Source organism: Castanea sativa, chromosome 1 (genome assembly GCF_040712315.1).
Source record: "Castanea sativa cultivar Marrone di Chiusa Pesio chromosome 1, ASM4071231v1".
Lineage (NCBI taxonomy): Eukaryota > Viridiplantae > Streptophyta > Magnoliopsida > Fagales > Fagaceae > Castanea > Castanea sativa.
This window is the reverse complement of record NC_134013.1, coordinates 37,452,583-37,476,263: the sequence shown is the minus strand read 5'-3', so window position 1 is coordinate 37,476,263 and position 23,681 is coordinate 37,452,583. Positions and strand designations below refer to the sequence as shown.

Sequence of the window (23,681 nt, the reverse complement as noted above, 5' to 3'; positions counted from 1 at the left end):
TATATATATATATTTATTTCTCTTCTCTCTCTTTCCTGCATTCTCAACAACGATTCTTATATAAACTGATAGTCAATAGTCTTGCATCAATTCCTATATAATACAAAATGTACCTATTTACTTCACTATAGATCTTAACTTTGATATTATCAACAAATATATATTTAATAAATGCATGTAGTAGAGTCAAAGACAAATAATTCAGTAAACAATTCAAAAAACAACTAATCATTTTTTGAACTACGCATAACAGTTGCAAGTAATTGACTTAAAGCCCAAAAGTCGGTGACACTGATCATTTAAAAAATTCTTATACAATGTTGCCCACTGCGTCTTCAGTGGTTGGTGAAGACTGAAGCATTTGGTTAAGATTGTTTCACATGAAGCATATGCTTCACCAAGAAATCCATCTATCTACTCATATCATATCCCTACCACCAATCGATAACAAAAATCAACTCTATGATCCAAGGCAAGGACTAGGAGTCAATCTACAGACAAACCTCTTGAGTCTTTACCACCAACAATGGCAGACAACATTGGTTCCCAAACTCCTCCCCACATAGCTCTCTTTCCAAGTGCTGGAATGGGTCACTTGACCCCCTTCCTCAGGATTGCTTCCATGCTGTTATCCAAGAACTGTATGGTCACTCTATTCACAGCCCATCCAACAGTGTCTGCTACAGAATCCACTTACACTTCCTTGTTCCTTTCTACTCATCCACAACTCAAGCATATCAACTACCAAATCACTCCCTCCCACCACTCCAATTCCACCACTGATGACCCTTTCTTTCTCCAATTTGCAGCCATCAGCCGCCATGCCCATCTTCTCCATCCTTTGTTATCATCTGCATCTCCATCTTTCTCTGCCATCTTTTCTGACTTCTCTTTAGCTTCTAGTATCACACAAGTTGCTGCTGATCTTGCCATTCCCAACTATATGGTCTCCACCTCCTCAGTCAGATTTTTTTCTCTTATGGCATACCTTCCAATACTCACTTCAGAGCCTGCTAAACTTAGTAGCAGTTCTTTTGAAGTCAATATCCCAGGACTGACCCCTCTGTCCATATCAAGCATTCCTCCACCATTCTTTGACCCAAATCATCTCTTTACAGAAAATATAGTTTCAAATGCTCCAGCCTTCTCAGAAGCAAAAGGAATCATAATAAACACATTTGACTGGTTTGAACCAGAAACTCTTGCTGCAATCAACAGTGGCAGGGCTTTGTCCAATCTCCCACCAATCCTTCCAATCGGACCGTTAGAACCTTATGAGCTTAGTAAGGATCAATTCCAGAGCCTGCCATGGCTAGACAACCAACCAGAAGAATCTGTAGTTTATGTGAGCTTCGGAAGCAGAACAGCCATGTCAAAAGATCAAATAAGAGAACTGGCAGATGGGCTAGAGAGAAATGGGTGTAGATTCCTGTGGGTAATCAAGAGCAGTAAAGTCGATAAAGAAGATAACCAAGAGCTGGAAGACCTACTTGGCAGTTCCTTTTTAGAAAGAACACAAAACAAAGGAATTGTAGTAAAGGGATGGGTGAACCAGCAAGAGATTTTAGCACATCCTGCCACTGGAGGGTTCATAAATCATTGTGGGTGGAATTCAGTAATGGAAGCAGCTTCAAGAGGAGTGCCTTTGCTTGCATGGCCACAACATGGGGACCAAAGGGTAAATGCAGAAGTTGTGGAGAATGCAGGGTTGGGAATATGGGCAAGGGATTGGGGTTGGGGTGTGGAGCGGTTGGTGAAGGGGGAAGAGATTGAAAGAAAGATTGGGAAACTGATGAAAAATGAGAAACTGAGAGATAGAGCCAGGAAGGTTGGGGAAGAGGCCAGGAAGGCTAGAGGGACTGATGGGAGTTCAGACAAGGTGCTTATGGGAGTCATTGAAGTTCTAAATCTCTAAATCAGAAGACAAGGATAAAGTTAGTTCTACTTTTTTTTCTTGTATCGTTGTGTTAAAATTGCCTCCTGGAGTTTAGTTCAATAAAGGACTTCTTCAGTTGCATGTGACTAGGAGATTAGATTGCTTTCTATCTTTTGTTATCATCGTTTGTTATTAGATTGCTATTATTATTTGGAAGGATAGGTGTTATAGTCTTATAGTTATTATCTAGTTTCGGCTAAGGGAGACTAACTGTCATTGTTATCTGTCCTTGTTACTTGGTATGTATTTAAAGTGAGTAAAATGAAATAAGAGGCAACAGAAAATCAAACCAAAAATTCCTTCTCCTTCCTCATTCTTGGAGATTAATCATCTCGGATTGACTACAATTCCATAAAATCAACCGGGACAGACCACGTTGGAGGCGAATCAAGTTAATTAACATTTTGTAGTATCATTCTCATTTTTGTTATCAATCTTTTCTTTTGCCCTCCATCTTAATTTGTCTTCCTCAGGATTTTTTGAGAAGCAATTTTTCTTCCTCAGGATTACTAGAAAAGAGTACCATTCTACCTAATTTACCAAACACATTTCCCTAAAAAGAATAAAGGATTACTAGAAAAGAGTATGCTACAATTTGATAACAGCTTTGAGCAGCTGGGAGAAAAAAATAAAAAGATTCTCATGAATGGATAGGTACAGATCAATATAGCTCTTACAAGAGTTTGATGCAAGAGTATGCTACAATTTGGTAACAGATTTGAGCAGCTGGGAGAAAAAAAAAAGATTTTCATGAATGGATAGGTACAGATCAATATAGCTCTTACAAGAGTCTGGCTTGCATCAAGTGCTCCAACAGCACAATGTGACACATCCAGTACACCAGAGCACTGGACGGAAGCCTTACCTCTCACAAAACCCTTATTGCTGCATCCAAAGATTATCTAAAGATTTAGAAAATTCCAAAAATCAAATCAAAACTTTGATCAGATCGGATAAAAAGACCCAACTTATCAAAAATTGACATAAATCAGATGCAAACAAGCCATAATTTCATTCAAATCTATAACAATTATTTTTATATTTATACACATAAAAATATTCAATTCTATAATTATTAATTATTCTTTCCTTAAAAAAAAAAAAAGTCTATAATTATCCTTCGGTGAAAAAACCAGGTATAATATATAAAATGGAAAAAAAGAGCACAATTTCCAATTTATTATTGGCAAGAGTTTACATGAGAAAACTTCCACGTTACGAAGACTGTAGAAGTCACGCAGAAAGAGAGCTCTTTGAAATGACATCAAAAGATATTCCATTCTCTTGAAGTCGCTCTTGGAGATCCGTTGGGCCAAATACAATCCCAGGAGGGAATACTCCATTTGGTAGGTTGTCTCGTTGGTTCAGAAGAATAAGAGCACACTGAAGTAGAATAATTGGGGTGGTCAGGTAGCCAATCTCCGGTCCCATTACTCTTGTTATTATTTCCATATCAGGTTTCATGTTTGCCTCTGAAACAAGACTGTTGTTGCTAAAACCACATCCAACAGACCACATCTTAAATGAAGCACTTCTAACCTCATCATCAGAGGGGCCCTTCTTCCTGAACCATCCAAGGCTGAAAATTGAGGGAAATTTTAAGAGAAACCACCTTCCAAAAGCAGTTCTACCCAGAAGTCCCATAAACATCCCAACTGTGATGAATCGGAAGACACCCAACAAAGATTTAGAGCCTATCTTCACCCCAAAATGAGCTGGCTTCACAGTTGACCAGAAAGCCTCCCTCTTTTCACTGTGTTCAGCACTCTCATTAACCCCAGGAAGACCAGCGGGGTTTTCTGTCAGAGCAGCGAGCGTTCTTCGAACAACAATAGAATCTGCTGAAGGTAACTTTACGGCCCAAAGCCCAATCTTTTTCTGATGCTCTATAAGAGGTCCTTTGGGAGGTGATGGACCAGGAATCTACAAGCATAAAATAAATCTGACATCAACAGCTTGTGTCCCAACTAGCAAGACACTACAACAGTGAATTTAAGTTGATTCGGAAGTCTAACATCATACATTTTTAAGAAGGGTAGAAAGAGAAAAATCAATATTGCGGTTCCAAACTTCCAATGTAGTGTTGCCATTACATAACAAACTGAAGAATGACTATGTCATTTCCATTCCAAAAGCTACTTTGTAAAAAAATCATATCATTTCCAAGATTATTTGAAAAGTATTAGCATCTTCACAAAGAAATTAAAAAAACAAAAAAACAAACAAAACCAAAACCAAAAAAACCCATACGACTGTCCCATCCCACTTGAAACTCCAAGGCAAGTTCATTTGAGTGTAAGTATTCACTTGCATTGCCTCAACCTTGCAGTAAGATTGATAATATGACTCTCTTACTCAACTAAGTATGATCAGTAGAAGACAAAAATGAACACAAAATTAGCAAAATTATAATTAATGTTAGGTTTGTATGCTTGGTATTCCAACCTGATTTACACACAAATAAAAATTTTTTTACTAGAGAACTATATAACCCATTATTTCTTATTTGATGAAAACTTTGAGAAGCACATACATTGAGTGTATAGCTCTTAATAAGGATCTACCACCACCATCATTATGAATACCACTGTAGTCTTTTCTGCCATTATGGCCTCCAAATACAACCATGAATGCCATTTTAATGCTGCTACTTTTGCACTGAGGTTTTTTCCAAGACTACCACTGGAAATGACAGTGTTAAAGGCAGCAAGGTGTACAGGATAATGGTGTGATGGTGGTCATAGTACAACTCCACTGCCATCAATCCCATTTGGCTTCATTTTCTCTACTGCTGCTACCAACAAAAAACTTCCAAAACTATCATCACCATGATCGATATTCCAACCTCCTTAAGACTTCCAAAGCCTCAAAAAGCCTTCCACACTTGCCTCCCCCATGACACACAATTTTTTAAGGAGTTCTCCTATAGTTAGTGCAACACTTGACTATTTGTTAGTTTCACTATAATGGCTTCAAGTACATAACTACGCATGCCTCACTCTGTCAGATTAGAAATCTCTACAACTCAATTTAATAGTTGATAACACAACCCCACCCTGTAAACAACATCATTTCGTTTTTCTAACTTCATTATTTTTTACTGATCACCCCTCCCAAACCCACAAAAGTGAAGTGTTTTAATAATTTCCTACAAGAACTACCTTAGTCTAATGCAATCTTAGTTTATTCCAATCACTAAGATAATTAATAGATTAAAAAAAGAAAAGGTCCTACCTTGGTGAGGTTTGATGTCAAAACAGATCCAAAACAACCCCCCAAAAAAATAATAATTAAAAACCATATGACATCTAACAGTTGTTCAAATGAAACCACCACTAACACTTAACAAGTTACAACTACAAAAAATACCACATATATAAGTCAGAAATATACAACTCCCATTAATCAATTAATTATCGAAATGACATTTGACGAAATAAATTCTCCTACCACAGGCCTAGCTCTTCTAGGCCTAGATCGTCTCAGCTCCTGCAACTTATCAGCATTAGCTATGCCAAGAACCGCGGACTCAAAAGTGCCGAAATTTCCAACAATCCTCTTCTGGGACTCCAAGCTCAGATAGGCCTCGACCCTGTTGGGCACCGCAGGGGGCAGCCACTGCCTAGAATTGAAAATCAAGCCCAATTCAGCCGGAATGGAATCAAACCCACATGCAGAAACCACCAAAGAACCCGTCTCAACCGCCTTCTCACCATACTTGGCCTCCACTCTCTCCATAAACTCAGGCTCCCCACAAATATCCAAGTAATCACAACCAGTCTCGACGCAGGCCGCGACCACAGGCTCGCCGTAGAGGCGAAAGGGTCCGACGCAGTTGAGTATGAGCTTGGTTTGTGAGCAAAGGGAGAGAAGGGATTGGGGATCTGAGGTGTCGAAGGTAAGGATGGGAATTGGAGGTGGAGGGTGAGGTTGAGAAGCCCATTGAAGGGTTTGTGTAAGTTTTGTGGGGTTGCGTCCAGCAAGAGCGATTGATTTGAGAGAATTGTGGAATTTCAGGGCTTCTTTGACAACGTACTTGCCTGTGAAACCTGAGGCACCCAGGATTATGAGGTCGTACATGATGGTTTTTGCCACTGCTTCTTCATTGCCTTGCATTGTTCAATAAATTGTTAGGAGAGACTCGAGACTTGAGTTTTGAGGCTTGCGACTTTAAAGACTGCTTTATTTATTTATTTTAGTATTGAAAAGTTGAGAGGTGTGGTGTATGCGTGTGAAACTGCCAACTGCTAACTGTGTTCCTACTGTCCAGCGCCAACATTTATTGCAGCTTTGGGGGGAGGGAGTGTGGAGATTTTGTAGGGAAAAATCTCATGCGCCCCTGTGAGAGGTATGTATTCATGTGCTTGGTGTGTGTATAAGATACCAGCTTTGATGATTTTATAGAATGAACCAACCTGATGGAGTCTACAGTGGATAGGTGGAGTGGAGTGTCTTTTTTGTCAGCTTTTTTTATTTTAATTTTTGTTATGAGGACATTTTTTCTTCCATATCTTTGGATGGTTTGGACAAAAAATTTCCCATAATCTATTATGTTTCCAGCACACGCAAAAGGATTTTTTTTTTTTTTTTTGTCTAGTGTGTCGTAACTCACAATTTTCCAATCATCTTAAATTTTAGATTAGGACACAACTCAAAAGTGAAATAAAAGAAACCAATAAGTTTTAGAGAAATTATCCTATGGTATTTAGGTGAGCAATTTGAGAAAAAAACTTGTCAGAGTCACCAGAGACCATGGTATTTGTAAAATGGTATATAGGTTCTTTTTGTGGTGTTGTCGTTGGGGTAGAGCAATTGTCGGATCGTCGCCATTTGGTGGATTACCATCGGCTGGAATTGGAAGAGACACATACCATCAGTTCGAACAGAGAGAGAGAGAGAGAGAGAGAGGAGAATGAAATTTGAATTTTGAAAAACTCAAGATAAATAAAACTTAAAAGGAGCTGGTCGGGCTATTGAAATTTGTGTGGGTATTATGACTTTAAGGTGTTAAGCGTGTCCTATTTTGATTGGAAAGGCTCACCAAATAGATGCTAACATGGAGAGAGTGTCTCATAGGATACTTTCTCTAAGTTTTAATAAAGTTAAAAAAAAATGGAGAATGTCTTATTTTGTAAAGAAACCGGTGGACTGAGATTTTTTTTTTTAATTTAAAAATTAGGATAAGTTTATTTTGAAGATATGGATTAGTAGAGGAGTGTTGTAAGGTGTCAATTTGAGCCCCGGCACAACAAGGAGGAGGACGTAGGCCCAAAAAACCTAATACAATAAATTTATAGAGAGTGGACTTGAAATCTTGATTCTAATGAGCTTCAACGGTAATGACAATAACCCGAGATCACAAAACAATATAGATGAATAGGTTTATAAGATAAAGTTTATCCTCGGACTCAAGCCGAGAACCAAGTGTTAATATTTCTTCTTACTTTAAAAATTCTTTACAAAAATCTCTCCTTTCTTTTACAGGACCTCCTTCTCTCTTATAATCCCTTCTCCCTTCCCCTAGATTCAGATTGCTCCCCTTGATACTTGTCTCATCCGCCTCTTTTGGAAGTCCCTAGGTAATAGCTGTAAGGCTGAAAATCACTGTTCGGGTATCATTTCTTTATAAATGCGGCTAGAGACTTAGGTACAGAGCATTCAATGCGGTGGTAGCAGCTTTTCCTAAGATCTTTTCTTTACCCCTTTTGCTCTCTGTGCCTCTTTTAAACATATCTTCATCCCCAAGACCTTCTAAAATATCATTTTAGTTAACACGACGTACCACTTGATCCTCGCTGTACTCAGCTGATGAGGTAGTCTTCCTTGGATTATTTGCATTCTCCTCATTCGCCACATTTGCTTTCGGGGCTGTAAGTTTGATATCCTTATTACCATTAACCCATCCTCGGACAAGCAAATGTCCTCGGCTCAAGCCCATGGCCTAAAAACGTATCTTGAGCCTTTTGTCCCCCACAATAGCCCCTCAAAACTTCATTTTTTTCTTCCTCATTCGAGGATAAAATTGGAGTTTTGACCCAACGCAACAACTTCTACACATTTCCCAAATTTCCACACATGAGAATGTCGTTCCCCTTTTGGAAACTGTTTCTGACGCTTCGAAGCCCACAATGTCTACATTAAATGCTCTAGGCGATGCCCTGTCCTCCACATTCAACGGTAGGATGTAGATCCAATGGCCAAAATCTTTCCCCCAAATTTTTAGCGGGCTAACTCCTGCTGTATCACACCTTTCATATAAAACGTTTGGAAGGGTGTAACTTTCTCATTATTTTGCAAATCAATCATCCCTTAAGAATCCTTTACTCTCTTAGTTTCCAAGAAGTTCCTGAAAAGTCCACCGTTCTTTCCTTTGTAAGTTTTCACGCTCCTAGATTCTTTTTCTCCTCGGCCATTAATTTTACCCATTTTCTTTTCTAAATCTTCATTTTTATTTCGTCCAAATAGGTAGATTCAAATGTTTAGTAGACACTCCCGCCGGTATGGAGGGTTTCCGAGCTAAATACCACATTCCCCAAGGAGTGGGTTTGAGGTACAGTGCCCCAGACCAAATATAAACCGCTAAGGAAGAAGGGGAAGTTGTCATTCCCATAATTGCATTCTCAGAAGGAGGAATGACACTTCCCATGGGGAATGTAACCCGAGATTACCTGTGTAATCATAGATTATGCCCGCACCAATATGCACCTAACGTATTTAGAATCTTAAGTAGTGTCGACGCTCTCAACGAGTAGATGGGTTTGAGACTCACATGGCACGACGTTGTCCATATGTATGAGTGTCGCTCACTTAAGGACTCGGGGTATTACCTCAAGTTTAGGTCTAACATTGTTAGGCTCATATCGTGTCTTCCCAAATCTAACAAAGGCATGAAGGTCGACGCTCATATCATGCACCTAACGTATTTAGAATCTTAGGTAGTGTCGACGCTCTTAATGAGCTGATGGGTTTGAGACTCACATGGCACGACGTTGTCCATATGTATGAGTGTCGCTCACTTAAGGACTTGGGGTATTACCTCAAGTCTAGGTCTAACATCATTAGGCTTATATCGTGTCTTTCCAAATCTAACAAAGGCATGAAGGACGATTACCTAATCGCCTCCGGGGAGTGGTACGACGGTCCTCACTGTCCAGTCGAGGAGGGAACACAGGTGTGATTCCATAGGATTAGGTCCCTTGGCATGGGGTTTAGTTCTTCTAACTTTATCATTCATGTTTTTATTTTACTTTAGTTTCTCTTTGGGTGGCGGTTGTTATTGGTCTAACCATATTTAGCTTCTCAGATGTTTTTGCAGATAAGCAATATGTAGCACCCTGTTTGAGTCTATCCAACGTCAAGGACCTTAACAGAGTTTTAAATCCAAGGTGTTTGTGAGCGAAGACGGGCAATTGAGGGCAACCCATCTCATCCTGAGCTTTGAACCCCTATCGACTACCTTCCAAGACATTAGTAACGCCATCATCGCGGGTGACCGTAGACGTAGAAGAATAAACGTCTCAAAAGTAGGATTCCTCACCTCACGGGAACTGCCTAACGAACCTTCTGTCATCCTTTTCGCATGCCAAATAGTAGCAATTCCCCTTAGACACTCCGAAGTAGCAGCCCCCAGGGAAGAATCTTCCTCCTCTCATTTGTCACTCGAAGAAGAAATAGACAAATTTCAATTAAAGAAGGAAGAAGAGGAGCGGATTAATCTTATTAACCTCTCAAACACAGAGAGTGAGCTCGGCAAGACAACAACCAGGTTTCCCTCTTTAATTAATTGCCGAAGTAGATAGCGAAGCCGAGGAAGAATCGATGGCTTGAAATTCGAGGAAAGGCTTGAAGGATCTAATGGCTGGTAGGACAAAAGGGTCATCTTCCAAAGAGGCCCCAAAACCCAACTTCAGCCCACCTTACCACTAAACCCTCCCCTATCCACAACCACAACCGGAACCGGCCTGCTCCCCATAGACGATTTAAAGAAGAAAAGAAATGAGCAGGAATTGGAAGAGGGAGAACTGGTTCCTCCAAAGGGGGCCAAATAACAGAAAGTGGCCAAAGGCAAGCATATCACACCCACAGATAACAGGGAGGAAATGACTATTCCCAAGGTGCACCAACAACGCACTTGGGCTCCTCAGCTGGAGGTGGAAGGGGTTGTCATCCCATTGAATGCCTCCATAAGAGAATTTCAAAGAGGGCACTCAGCATACATCGCAGAAGCTTTGGAGCTGCCTCTCCTTCTCCCAAAGGACATGGACGCTCTAAAGCGTATGAAGTAGCCAAACCTCTTCTTGTCACTGAAAAGGGACCTTGCTATGGTAAGCCTCACTCTCACACTAATTAAATAAACGTTTTGTTATTTATTTATTTAAGTTTTACTATTCTTGTACAGGCTATCCAAGAAGTCTTCATTGCTGAGGAATAGGTCAAGGACGCTAAGAAGGAGACCAATGCCGAGATCCAAGCCCATGCCGAGACTATCAAGGCCTTGGGGACCTTACAAGAAGAGAAAAAGGAATGGGTTGACAAATTGATTCCTGAGGAGAGAAGGCAAAAAAGTGCTAAGTCTAGCATAGAAAGTGCTTAGCGGCAGACTGAAGATCAATGCAAACAACTCCATCTTAAAGAGATAGATCTTGCCACTCAGCAGAAATTGGTTTCGGACCTCAAGGCTGAGCTGGAGAAAGTTAAGGCCACCGCTCGGGGGGCTGAGGAAGCTGCGGAGGCCTCACGACTAGCTTAATATACCCAAGGAGTTGAAGAAACTGAGATTTGGTTAGCTAAGAAGCTGGCCAAGGTATATAGGGATTACTACAAGGAGACTTGGGCAAAAGCCCTCGATCTTGCAAGGGTCCCTATTTCCTCGAAGTGGAGGCAGTCTGAAAGCATATACTACCATCCTGATATTCGTGAAGTCCCCACTGCCTTTACTTTTCCCTCTACCACCGTCCTAGGTTCTTCTGAGCAGCTTTCGGTTGCACAAAACCGCCCTCCTCCTCCCTCTGTGCCCCCCAAAGAATCTAGCCAGGTTAGTGATCAGAGCAAAAAAGATGGGGTGGAGAAAGACAAAGGCAAAGGCAAGGAAGTCAAGCCTCCCTCAGAGACCAAGGAAGCTGACAAGCCCAAGGAGGTTGCCAAGGCAAAAGAGGCGGAGGCCAAACCTAAAAAGGTTGAGCCCACAGTGAAAGCCACTAACACCTCCCAATCAAGTAAGAGAGATGACCCTCCTCCTCTAGCCAAAGAAGATCCTGCCCCCATATCCAAGGCCTAGGCCATAGGATTTTATTTCCTTAGCAATTAATTTACTTTTCTCTACAACTTTTTCGTTATATCCTCTCTCTTGTAACTATATAAGTAGATTTTTGTAAGCACATTGACCTTTTCCGAGAATTAAATCAATGAAAAAACTATAATTTCCTTATTCCTGACAGTTATGCTTGTGTGCTTTCTTTGAGTAATTCTTGTTTTTCTCAACACTTATTTAGGAAGACAATAAGACATTCCCCAAACTTATTTTACTATATATATATATATATATATATATATATATTTATCTATACATTACAGCAGAGTAAGCAATCGCATCATTCTTCATAAACATGATGCTCTTTATTAGGCATCCAGATATCAAATAGATTAAAACGATATATATGTTGTGTTCATAAATGCTTTAAGTGATGCTCATGGACTTCCAATTGTCTAGATCACTTTTCTAAGAATCCCCAAAAATATGTGGTCAGAGAGACAAACCATAATCAATATGAACACCAACACTTAGAAAAAAATAGCTTGAGATAGTAAATTACCTAACGTAGGAAATCCAGGTAACCAAGTATAACTAAAGGTCTATCCAATAACTTATATAAAAAATTGATAGACATCAATTTTTCCAAGGTATGTGGTCTGAGAGTCCAGGCATAGCCAATGTTCTGTTTAATTCATGGAGATAATGAAATATATCAATTTTTCTAAGGCATGTGGTCTGAGGAGCCAGGCATCTGTTTGAATCTTAGAGATAATGAAATATATCAATTTCTCCAAGGTATGTGTTTCGAGGAGCTAGACATAGCCAATATTCTGTTTGAATCTTAGAGATAATGAAATATATCAATTTTTCCAAGGCATGTGGTTCCAAGAGTTAAGCATAGCCAAGGTTCTGTTTGAATCTTAGATATAATGAAAGATATCAATTTCCCCAAGGTATGTGGTCTGAGGAGCCAAGCACAACCAAAGTTTTGTTTGAATCTTAGACATAATGAAATATATCAAATTCTCCAAGGTATGTGGTCTGAGGAGCCAGACATAGCCAAGGTTTTGTTTGAATCTTAAAGATAATGAAACATATCAATTTTCCCAAGGCATGTGGTCCGAGGATCTAGGCATGGCCAATGTTCTGTTTGAATCTTAGACATAATGAAAGATATCAATTTCCCTAAGGTATGTGGTCTGAGGAGCCAGACATAGCCAAGGTTTTGTTTGAATCTTCAAAGATAATGAAAGATATCAATTTCTCCAAGGTATGTGGTTTGAGGAGCCAGGCATAGCCAAGGTTCTGTTTGAATCTTTAGAGAGACAACGAATGTAACACATAAAATAGTAGATTATATTTAGAACTGAAAAACACTTCATTAATAGTAGTACCTTCGCAGGTTATTTACATTCCAAGGACGGGGTACAACCCTTTCATCCAAATCTTCCAGATAAAAAGCTCATATTCCAGCTATTGAGGTGATGCGATATGACCCTTCCTAGTTTGGCCCTAATTTTCCCTAAGCTGGATTTTTTGCCGTACCTAAAACTTTCCTTAACACCAAGTCCCCTGGCGCTAGTGGTCTTAGCTTAACGTTCGAGTCATAACCTTGTTTAAGCTTGTGCTGGTAGTATGCTAGTTGAACCATAGAATTTTTCCTTTGTTTTTCAGCTGGGTCCAAACTCTTTTCTAACAATCTATTATTATCTCTCGGACCAAAGGAACTCGACCTCAGCGTTGGGAAACCTATATCGAGAGGAATTACCGCCTCGGCATCATAAGTTATCAAAAAAGGAGTTTCTCCTGTGGACCTGCGGGGTGTAGTCTTATAAGTCCAAAGGACATGAGGCAAATCCTCTACCCATCTCCCCTTAGCATCATCCAACCTCTTCTTAAGCCCATTAATAGTTACCTTGTTAACAGCCTCGGCCTATCCATTCCCTAGCGGATAAGTCGGAGTGAAATATCTATTTGTAATGCCAAGATCACAACAATATCTTCTAAAGGCCTTGCTATCAAACTAAACACCATTATCAGAGATAAGGGAATGAGGAATCCTAAACCGAGTGAAAATATTCTTCCAGAAAAATCTTCTTGCGTCCAGATCTCTGATATTTGATAATGGCTCGGCCTTAACCCATTTAGTAAAGTAATCCGTGCCAACCAGCAGAAATCTCTTATTCCTGGCTACCTTGGGGAAAGGTCCTACAATATCTAAGCCCCATTGAGTAAAAGGCCAAGGACTGGATAAAGGATTGAGAACTCCCCTTGGTTGATGAATATTGGGAGCAAACCTTTGACATTGATCACACTTTTTTACATACTCCAGTGCTTCCTTCTGCATATTAGGCCACTAATATTCTTGAGTGAGGGCTCTATGAGACAAGGATCTTCCTCTTGTATGACTTTCACAAATCCCCTCATGCCTTCTAGCAGCAACTCCGTTGCTTTAGGGTGCATGCACAACATATATAGTATAGAAAAAGGGCGCTTGTACAACTTTTGGTTCTCGGATAATCAAAACCAAGGAACCTTCCTACGTACCTTGTTGGCCTCAGATTTTTCTTCAGGTAAGACATTCTCTTTAAGAAACAGCATCACAGGATCCATCCAACTGGGTCCCACTTTAATCTGATGAACTCGAACTATGTTTACATTTATCTTAGTAGGCGTATACAAGTCTTCCACTAAAATAACTCAAGGTAAACTCTGTGCTGAGGACGTTGCCAAGGTGGCTAGAGAGTCGGCATGTGTGTTCTTGTTTCTGGAAATTTGCACCAAAGTGAAAGATTCAAAATTTGATTGCAATTTTCTAACCTGACTTAAATCTTCCTGCATTCTCGAGTCTCTAGCTTCTAGCTCCCCTTCCACTGGGCCTACAATCAACCTTGAGTTCGAGAACATCTCTACATTCTTCCCTCCCATTTTCAGAACCATATTCATCCCTATTAGCAGAGCTTCATACTCGGCTTCATTATTCATAGCTGAAAAACTCATTCTTAAAGACTTTTCAATGACGATCTTATTTGGAGATATTATAATCAGCCCCATTCCAGATCCTCTTTGATTTGCTGCCCCATCTACGTACACCTTCCATGATAAAGATTCCTTCAGGGAGATCATGTCAACTGATTTTTCATCCATGGCCAACCTCTTCGTATGTTCTTCTAATGATGGCTCAGTAAACTCAGCCACCAAATCAGCAAGGACCTGACCCTTTATAGAGGTGTGCGGCATGTACTTTATATCTAAAGCCCTAGGATTATTCCCCACTTGGCAATCCTTCTCGTATAATCAGTGCTCTGAAGTAGAGATCTGAGTGGGAGTTGGGTTAGAACCACAATTGTGTGAGATTGGAAGTAATGGGGAAGCTTCTGTGTGGTATGCACCACTGCCAAAATGGCTTTCTTTAGCGATAAGTAGCGAATCTCAGTTTCATGCAATGATTTACTTACGTAATAGACCAGCCTCTGAACACCATTGTCGACTCTTATCAGCACCAAGCTAACAGCATGGGAAACTACAACGACATAAGCAAACAGTACCTCATCTACCTCTAGCTTAGACATAATAGGTGGCCGAGAAAGATACTCTTTGAGCTGTTGAAAAGCCAAAACACATTCCTCAGTCCACTCAAATTCTTTCCACCTATTCAGCAGTTAGAAGAAAGGCCTACATCTATCCGCAGATCAAGAAATAAACCGATTTAAAGCATCCATCATTCCTGTCAATCTCTGAACTTCCTTAGGATTACGAGGTGGTTGCAAACTGTTAATAGCCTTAATCTAATCAGGATTAACTTCGATTCCACGATGTGTAACCATGAAACCCATAAATTTACCAGACCCAATACCAAAAGAGCATTTGGAAGCGTTTAGATGCAACTTATACTTCCTCTGTGTCTTGAAGACATTTTCAAGATTTCTAACATGCCCAGACACCATTTTACTCTTTACTACCATGTTATCCATATAAACTTCAATACTCTTCCCCAACTGAGATTCGAATATCCTAGTCATCATCCTTTGATAAGTAGCCCTTGCATTTTTCAAACCAAAAGACATTACCTTATAATGATAATTTCCCAGTAGGAGTAACAAAGGTTGTTTTCTCTTGATCATCCAAAACCAAAGGTATTTGGTGATAACCTTGAAAAGCGTCTAGGAAACTCATTCGAGGATGCCCAGCCATGGCAACCACCAACTGATCAATACGAGGCATGGGGAAAGGATCCTTGGGACACGCCTTATTCAAATCAGTAAAATCCACACATACCCGCCATTTGCGATTTTTCTTCTTAACTACCACCGTATTGGCCAACCAATCAGGATAGAATACCTCCTTAATAGCTCCTACTTTCTTGAGCTTAACTACTTCTTCTTTGACAACATCAAAATGCTCTTTAGACGATCGCCGAGGCAGCTGCTTACTTGGTATCATAGCGGGGTTGACATTCAAATGATGAAAAATGAAGCTCAGATCGACCCCTGGGGCCTCATAAGCATTCTAAGCAAAGACATCAAGGTTTCCCTTAAGGAACTTCACCAATTCCTCCTTATCCTAGGAGGTAGCTGGGTGCCTATCTAAAAATATTTTTCTTTATCATCACCTATAGCAACTCGCTCCAAGGCTTCATACTCTGCTTCCACCGATAAATCCCTTGATAAACTTGGCTCCTTTAATTGCTACAAATCATGATCATCTGATGCCGATGACCTAAATCCAGACTGATGTGTAACTGCAGCCACCATACACTACCTCACTGTAGATTGGCTTCCGATCAGCTCTTCAACTCGGTCCTTAGATAGATATTTCACCTTCAAATGCAAAGTGGAAGGGACAGCCCCCATGGCATGAAGCCATGGTCTCTCCACGATGGCCGTGTATGGAGAATATGCATCCATCACTATGAAGTTGACCTCTACAACTTTTGACCCTGTTTGTACCGGCAACTTGAGTTGTCCTATTGGTATAACCATCTTTCCATCGAAACCTACTAGAGGTGAATCATAACTAGTCAAATCATATGGTTTTAACCCTAAGCCTCTATACAAGTCGGGATACATAATTTCCACCCCACTGCCTTGATCCACCATAACACGCCTTATGTCATACCCCTATCCTGAGTGTGACCACTAGAGCATCATTATGTGGCTGTATAGTTCCAAACTTATCCTTCTCCGAGAAACTCAATGCCAACTGCAGTGCAACCTTTGCTCTCTTCGGCCCACAATTAGAGTTCTCGAATAGTGGTCGAGCTACAGTCATTACCCGGGAGGGACATAAATCTGCCCTTCCAGGAGTTGCAAAGATGACATTAATGGTGCCCAACGGAGGCCTCGAAGAGATGTTCCCTTGAGTACCTGAACCTATGTGACTGACTTGCCCATTAGGCCTATATAGGAACTGTTGCAACCTTCCCTCCTTAACCAATTGCTCCAAATGATACCACAAATTTCTGCAATTCTCTGTGGTATGTTCGCGCTCCTGGTGGTACTGACAATAAAGGTTCTGATTATGTCTTGTGGGGTCTCCGTTCATCTTGTTAGACCATTTGAAGTATGGTTCATTCTTGATTTTCTCTAGAATCTGATGAACTGGCTCTCGAAATACTGTGTTTACGGCCCGTGGAACAATACCAGCCCCAATCTGCTTGGTGAAGTCTCGTTGAGGACGATTATCATTGTATTTGTCTGACTTGAAGTCCCTCTTATCTTGAGAGACCACCTTCTCTCCTTTACCTAACTGTTGGTCCTCTTCAACCCACTTATATTTATCAATCCGGTCCATAAGCTGGCGCACACTACTAACCGGTTTCCCAATTAATGACTTCCTCAAACCATGCTTGGCGGGTGAGCTGATTTTTGAAAGTTCTGATGGCCACATCATCAAAGTCCCCATCTATCTCATTGAACATCTCCTAATATCTATTTGTGTATGTTTTTAAGGTTTCACCCTCTTGCATGGCCATGGATAATAAAGAATCTAGAGGCCGTGGGACTTTACTTTATGTAATGAAGTGAGATTTAAATGCCTGAATGAGTTCCTTAAAGGAATTAATGGACCTTGATCCCAGGCCATCAAACCATCTCATCGCAACTAGCCCCAAGCTGGAGGGGAAAACCTTGCATATCAATGGTTCATTCTTGGAGTGTACAACCATTCTTTGGTTGAAATGGCTTATGTGTTCCACAGGGTCAGTTCGACCATTATACATGGTGAATGTTGGTTGAGTGAAACACTGAGGAAGCTTTCCCCCTTCAATCTTACGTGTGAAGGGAGATTTAGAGATTTGATTTAGTGCCCTACCCATAGCATTAGTTCCTAAACCCCTGGTGGATGAATTCCTATTCCTGTAATTATGGTGGCCATTATCTTCATAAGAGTAAGACTCACTAGGGGCAGTTCTCAACCTTCGCCTATAGCTATCCCTTTCATTCTCATTCTCACCAAAAGAAGAGTCAAAGATGGATTGAATCCGCCTCCATCGTTCATGACGTAACTTTCTCTTCAAACAGTTAATTTTCACTTGCATGGCCCTGGCCCTCTCTTCATGGGAGATTCTGCTTCCACCTCAGGACTGGCTCCTGCTCATATGTGTAGTATGTACACTTCCCTCCCGATCTCCACCTTGTTCAATAGTGTGAACATCATCTTGATGCTGAGACCCCCTAGACTCCACTTGGTGTGGACCTGAATTTGCCATAAATAGACTTTAGACTCACTAAAAATCCAAAACTTCACATAGACGGCGCCAATCGTAAGGTGTCAATTTGAGCCCTGACCCAACAAGGAGGAGGACGTAGGCCCAAAGAACCTCATACAATAAATTTATAGAGAGTGGGCTTGAAATCTTGATTCTAATGAGCTTCAACGGTAATGACAATGACCCGAGATCACAAAACAATATAAATGAAGAAGTTTACAAGATGAAGTTTATGCTCGGACTCAAGCCGAGAACCAAGTGTTTATATTTCTTCTTACTTTAAAGATTCTTTACAAAAATCCCTCCTTTCTTTTACAAGACCTCCTTCTCTCTTATAGTCCCTTCTCCCTTCCCCTAGATTCAGATTGCTTCCCTTGATACTTGTCTCATTCGCCTCTTTTGGAAGTCCCTAGGTAATAGCTGTAAGGTTGAAAATTACTGTTCAAGTATCACTTCCTCATAAATGCGGCCAAAGACTTAGGTACAGAACATTCAATGCGGTGGTAGCAGCTTTCTCCAAGATCTTTTCTTTAACCCTCTTGCTCTCTGTGCCCCTTTTAAACATATCTTCATCCCCAAGACCTTTTAAAATATCATTCTAGTTAACATGACGTACCACTTGATCCTCACTGTACTCAGCCGATGAGGTAGTCTTCCTGAATTATCTACATTCATCTCACCCGCCACATTTGCTTTCGAGCATGTAAGTTTGATATCATTATTACCATTAACCTGTCTTCAGACAAGCAAACGTCATCGGCTCAAGCCAATGGCCCAAAAACGTATCTTAGGCCTTTTGTCCCCACAAGTGTTCTATTTTCTAGGCATTTTAAGTGGAGCTGGAGATATATTTTTACCAGGTTGTCTCCAAGTTGTCTTGGTTAAACGTAGGGTCTAAAGATATTTTTGAACCACGTAAAATTTCAATCCAAATAAGAGAATCCTATTATAGATGATACTAGCCTTATTATACGCGCTTTGAACATGTGATGAGTTTTTATTCTTTATTTTTTTGGTCTAGTGTCATAATTTTTTTAAATTTTTTTGGATAAGTTTGTTTTGAAGACATGACTTAGTAGGAGAGTGTCTTATTTTGTAGGTATTTTAAGTGGAGTTGGAGATATATTTTTACCAGATTGTTCTCAAGGCTTTCCCCTCTTAAATTTAAGGTTTATGGGTATATCTGAATCACATAAAAGTCTAGTTCAAAGAGGAAAATCCTTTTATGTACAATACTAAGCTCTAAGCACGCACGTGTCTTCTATTTTTATTTTTAATGGTTAATAATTTTCATCTATATTAAATCTAAAACAAAAAGTTGAAACGTAGAGTTTAATGTTACTACTCTCATGTTGAGTCACATCAACACCTCATCATCGACCTATTTTCAATATTTTCTCTCTACTTTTTAATTATTTTTCTCCTTATTAATTTGTCACTTTACAATTACACATTCTCCAACATTTATTAACTTTTACTTTTTTATCTCCCCATTACTGTATACCTTAACCTTACAATTTCTCCATCTCTTCATTTTTCTTTTATTTTGACTTTTCTTCTCCTCATTTTCTTTTTACTATAAAATTTGTTATTTTCACTATCATTCAATCCATATTTTGCTCACACAAAAAGACTCTCCTTTTTAATTATCTTTCTCCTTATTAGTTTGCCACTTTATAATTATAACTTCTCCAACATTTACTTACTTTTACCTTTATATCTCCACTACTCTATATCTTGACCTTACAATTTTTATCCCTATTCCCTTCAACTTCCATTTATTTTGATTCTTCTTTTCCCTATTTTTTTTACTATAATTTTTTTTCTTCCATTCAATCCATATTTTGCTCACACAAAAAGGTGAATACTCTCTCTCTCTCTCTCTCTCTCTCTCTCTCTCTCTCTCTCTCTCTATATATATATATATATATATATATATATATATATATATATATATATATATATTGTTGATCATCCATGCACTTGCCAATAGGTGTACCTAAAGAATAAAAGAGAAGAACCAAATAGAGAGTACTAATGTGGTGCCCGCCAAAGACTCCCAGAAGGTTAAGTCAATGATTGCAAAATCTTCAAAAACTCAAGAGTGTAAGAGATAAGGAGAATTCACGTACCTCAAGAAGGTTAGAGTTTGTGGTTTATATAGTAGTGGAGAGCTGACCTGAATCCCTTGATACGGGGAGAATTTCCTTATCAAGAGAAGAATCTCAAGATATTAGGGATCACCTTCCCATATATAGGAGATCTAATTGTGCGGTAGGATTTTTGGTCATGATGTGCAAGTCATTTCCATGTAAGGACATATAAGTGGAGCCCACGCAAGTTCCATAAGAAACCCTAAGGTGATGGGTCGTCGGGATTGGGGGTTGGATCATCACCAAACCTAACCTGACGACCCATGGGGTTGGTCATCCCCTTAGGATTGGTTTTGGTGGAAGGCTGACGATCGGATGTGGTAAGTTCAGCACCCCATGTCGATCAATCAAAAAGTATCCTTATCATATATACATACATACATATTGTAGGCATAAAAGGCTCTAAATGCATTTTGGGCCATGGGCTTTGTTTGAGGTTGTTCACTTATCCGAGGACAGATTAATAGCGATGAAGATGTCAGACCTAGAGATCCACAAGCAAATTGTGATAGAAGAAACTAAGGGAGGTAATCCGAGGAGGGGTGTCTCCTCGGCTAAGTGAAGTAAGGATCAGATGGTATGTCATATTATCCAGAATGATCTTCTAGGAGGTCTTGTTGATGAAGATATGTTTCATGGGGGCATAAAGAGCAGGAAAAGTTATGAAATATCTAAGAGAAAGCTGCTACCACCGCATTGAATGTTCTGTATCTAAATCTCTAGTCGCATTAATGAGGAAGTGATATCTGAACAGTGATTTTCAGCCTTACAGTTATTACCTAAAGACTTCAGGAAGTTGCTGATGGGACAAGTATCAGCATGAGTAGTCTAGACAAAGATGTGGAAAGCGGAAATGAGAGGAAGAAGGAAGTATAAGATAGAAGAAGGTTCGGGAGAAAAGGGATCGAGAAAAAGGAGGGAGAGAAAAAAAAATATTATAGACTCAAGAACAACATTTGTAATTTGTCCTTAAGAGAGTGATATATAAGAACCAACCTCCTTGGCTTAAGACCGAGGACAGTTTATCACTATTCAAATTGTTCCAGCTTCCTCCTATTGTGATTTAGCCGAACGTTATTGCTAACAAAACTCATTAAAACCTACATTTTTAGTCCACTCTCTAGAAATTCATTGTATTGGGCTCTTTGGGCCTATCCGCTTCCCATTTGTGGGCTTAGGTGCAAAACGTGTCCTTGCATACATACATACATACATGTGTGTCTATATATATATATATTCTTTCTTTTGGTATATATGTTTAATTCTTTAGATTGATGAATTTTTATGTTTAACACTACTATAGGTTGTTATGACTTAGTTATATTTTAATTTTTTACCTTTTTAATTTTATTTTCTTTATTTGTTACATGCTATCCACTGAAATTATAGAATGATTTAATGTTATTCTATCACATAGCATGACTTGGATAATTTGGTGTTTATAACAATACATTTTCTTTTAAATATTCTTCTACTCATCTTCTTTTATATAATGTTGTTATTTGTCTCACATTCCCTTCCAAAAAAGGTGATTGTTCTCTCTCTCTCTCATTAATTCTTTCTTGCAACTCTATTTTAGGCATGATTTTTAAAACCGAACCGGACATTGAATAGTTTTTTTTTTTTTTATAAATTTCTAGTTCCGCTTTTTGACTGGTTTTTCTCAGTTTTGGGGGGGGTTTTTACCGGACCGAACTGGCTTCCGGTTCCCGGTTGAACCAGTCAAATCGGCCGGTTATTGAGATAGTGATTTTAGGTTGATATTTTTTTTTGTCTTTACTTTAAGATGATACACTTTGGGGGTATGTTTTTTGAATTATCTATCACATGTAATCTCTATCCCTCTTATAGTTTTGGTTTGAGCTAATTTTTAGATATTTTAAAAGTGAGATGATTAAGTATTTGAATGTCTCTATAAATTATTTGAGTAATATCAATTATAAATTTGTGATGAAATTTGGTTATTATGATAATCTTCTTAAGAGAATGAGAAATTCAAATAGTTAATTTTGGAACTTAAAAATTTTAGTTGTAGAAAAGAAATCATAACTTGCTATACAAAAGTTTGAATAATTAGATCACTTGAAAAAAAGAATAGTATTTTTATCTTTTATCTCAAAAAAAAAAAAAGGAATAATATCAATCAAATGCACATAAGTTTTTCAAAAAAAAAAAAAAAACTCAAAATAATAGAATGATATTTTTGTAGAGATGGAGAGATGAAAAATAATTTTAGAAATAATATCTACGTTTATAAAATAAATTATACGTTATACCACATTAATAATTGTATATTTTCATGCATTACATGGGTCTACGACTAGTTCATCGTAATAGGGGTTACTGCATTTTTTAATCACAAATTAACTTGGGAGCAAGTAGATGAGTGATTTCATTTGCTCTAGAGATTGGGCTCTAGGTAGTAGTTTTTGAGGGAGATTTAAGATTTTGAGACCGTCATCCACCGTAAAAAAGTTTTATCAATTGGTCCCTTTGGACGCATTATTGATGATTCTTACTTCTTAGCTTCAAACCATAGATCTTTTTTGTTCTCGCATGTGAAACGGATCGAAAACTGTGTGCAAGATAAATTGGCCAAACTGGCAAAGTTCTCTCGTACTCCTCAAATTTGGTTAGAAGACATCTATAGTGATGCTATTAGTCTTGTACTGTTTGAAAAAAGTTTATGTTGATTTAATGATATGATGGTCTTATTTCTCAAAAAAGAAAATTTGCTACCTATGAGAGTGATTTTTATTTTATTTTTATAAATAGATGGCGGAGCAAAGAAGAGATGAGATTCAAACCACAAACATAGGACACCACAAAGAATGCTTCCATTGTTCATATTATAATCCTCGACTTGATTTTAAAGACTCTTCAACCAATTTTAGGTAGGATTCTCAAAAAAAAAAAGAAAAAAGAAAAAAAAACCAATTTTAGGTAAGGCTTCAACCAGTCAAGCCGTCATGGAGGATTGAGAATACCGGGGCTCTCACTCAGATCTTGTTAATATTGCTTTTCTTTTCTCCTTTTTTGGTTCTTTCCGGGTTTTTTTTTTAATAAGTTGTAATTACTTGTTTATTCCTAGTAACTAGTAACCATTGAAACCAATAATTTACACAAACAGGAACGCAGGTATGTGTGTATCATATATACCAGCATTCAGCAAGTGTCAAATGCTTACATGCTAGTCTTCACTGACATATTGGTATCTTTCATGAATCACAAAAATATAATGTGGGTATGGGGGAAGCCTTGAGAAAAGGAAAATAAAGCAAAATGATGGTCATTAGGAGTTGAAATGAAGAATTACAAAAGACATCGGCTGAAAAACCAAATAATCACTAGGACATCAGTTTAGAGCTCATGCTACATAATCTCTATAATTCAATGTATCGAACTAAGAAAAAAATTGATTCTCAGCTACAAGAAGAAACTTTCATGTTAAAAAAGCTGAAAGATAATCATGAATTTGCTTAAACAATTATTTATAAATGGTCTAACTGCAAAAAGATCCAATGATAAGTTCTAAATGTGGCAATCAAAGTGAGGTAGCGGTTAAGAAAGAAAAATCAATCCAACAACAACAACAATCCAAAATTTTCTTTCACAAAACATAACCACCAG

At 38.8% G+C, this 23,681-nt stretch overlaps 5 protein-coding genes across 6 annotated transcripts; 1 reads left to right on the top strand and 4 right to left on the bottom strand.

The window, feature by feature from the left end:
- Positions 1 to 526: 526 nt before the first annotated feature.
- LOC142621479 (UDP-glycosyltransferase 13-like) lies at positions 527 to 2,226 on the top strand. The gene has a single exon (XM_075794730.1). The coding sequence runs from the start codon at positions 527 to 529 to the stop codon at positions 1,913 to 1,915; it is 1,389 nt and encodes a 462-aa protein (XP_075650845.1). The 3' UTR covers positions 1,916 to 2,226.
- Positions 2,227 to 2,554: 328 nt separating this feature from the next.
- LOC142621480 (putative mitochondrial saccharopine dehydrogenase-like oxidoreductase At5g39410) lies at positions 2,555 to 6,336 on the bottom strand. Of its 2 annotated transcripts, XM_075794732.1 has the most exons (3): positions 5,387 to 6,283; positions 3,135 to 3,859; positions 2,555 to 2,838 (listed from the first exon to the last, which is right to left on the bottom strand). In XM_075794732.1, exons 1-2 carry the CDS (start codon positions 6,050 to 6,052, stop codon positions 3,170 to 3,172), a joined length of 1,356 nt encoding a protein of 451 aa, XP_075650847.1. In that variant the 5' UTR covers positions 6,053 to 6,283; the 3' UTR covers positions 2,555 to 2,838; positions 3,135 to 3,169. The 2 variants fall into 2 exon arrangements, with proteins under 2 accessions (XP_075650847.1, XP_075650846.1); XM_075794731.1 differs by lacking the exon at positions 2,555 to 2,838 and having other exon boundaries at positions 2,930 to 3,859; positions 5,387 to 6,336.
- A 7,373-nt stretch (positions 6,337 to 13,709) lies between these two features.
- LOC142626115 (uncharacterized) lies at positions 13,710 to 14,429 on the bottom strand. The gene is made up of 2 exons (XM_075799906.1): positions 14,010 to 14,429; positions 13,710 to 13,823 (listed from the first exon to the last, which is right to left on the bottom strand). The coding sequence occupies exons 1-2, from the start codon at positions 14,427 to 14,429 to the stop codon at positions 13,710 to 13,712; spliced, it is 534 nt and encodes a 177-aa protein (XP_075656021.1).
- Positions 14,430 to 15,946: 1,517 nt separating this feature from the next.
- LOC142626106 (uncharacterized) lies at positions 15,947 to 16,288 on the bottom strand. The gene has a single exon (XM_075799895.1). The coding sequence runs from the start codon at positions 16,286 to 16,288 to the stop codon at positions 15,947 to 15,949; it is 342 nt and encodes a 113-aa protein (XP_075656010.1).
- Positions 16,289 to 16,301: 13 nt separating this feature from the next.
- Positions 16,302 to 17,093, bottom strand: LOC142626099 (uncharacterized). Its single transcript, XM_075799884.1, has one exon. The coding sequence runs from the start codon at positions 17,091 to 17,093 to the stop codon at positions 16,302 to 16,304; it is 792 nt and encodes a 263-aa protein (XP_075655999.1).
- Positions 17,094 to 23,681: the final 6,588 nt, after the last annotated feature.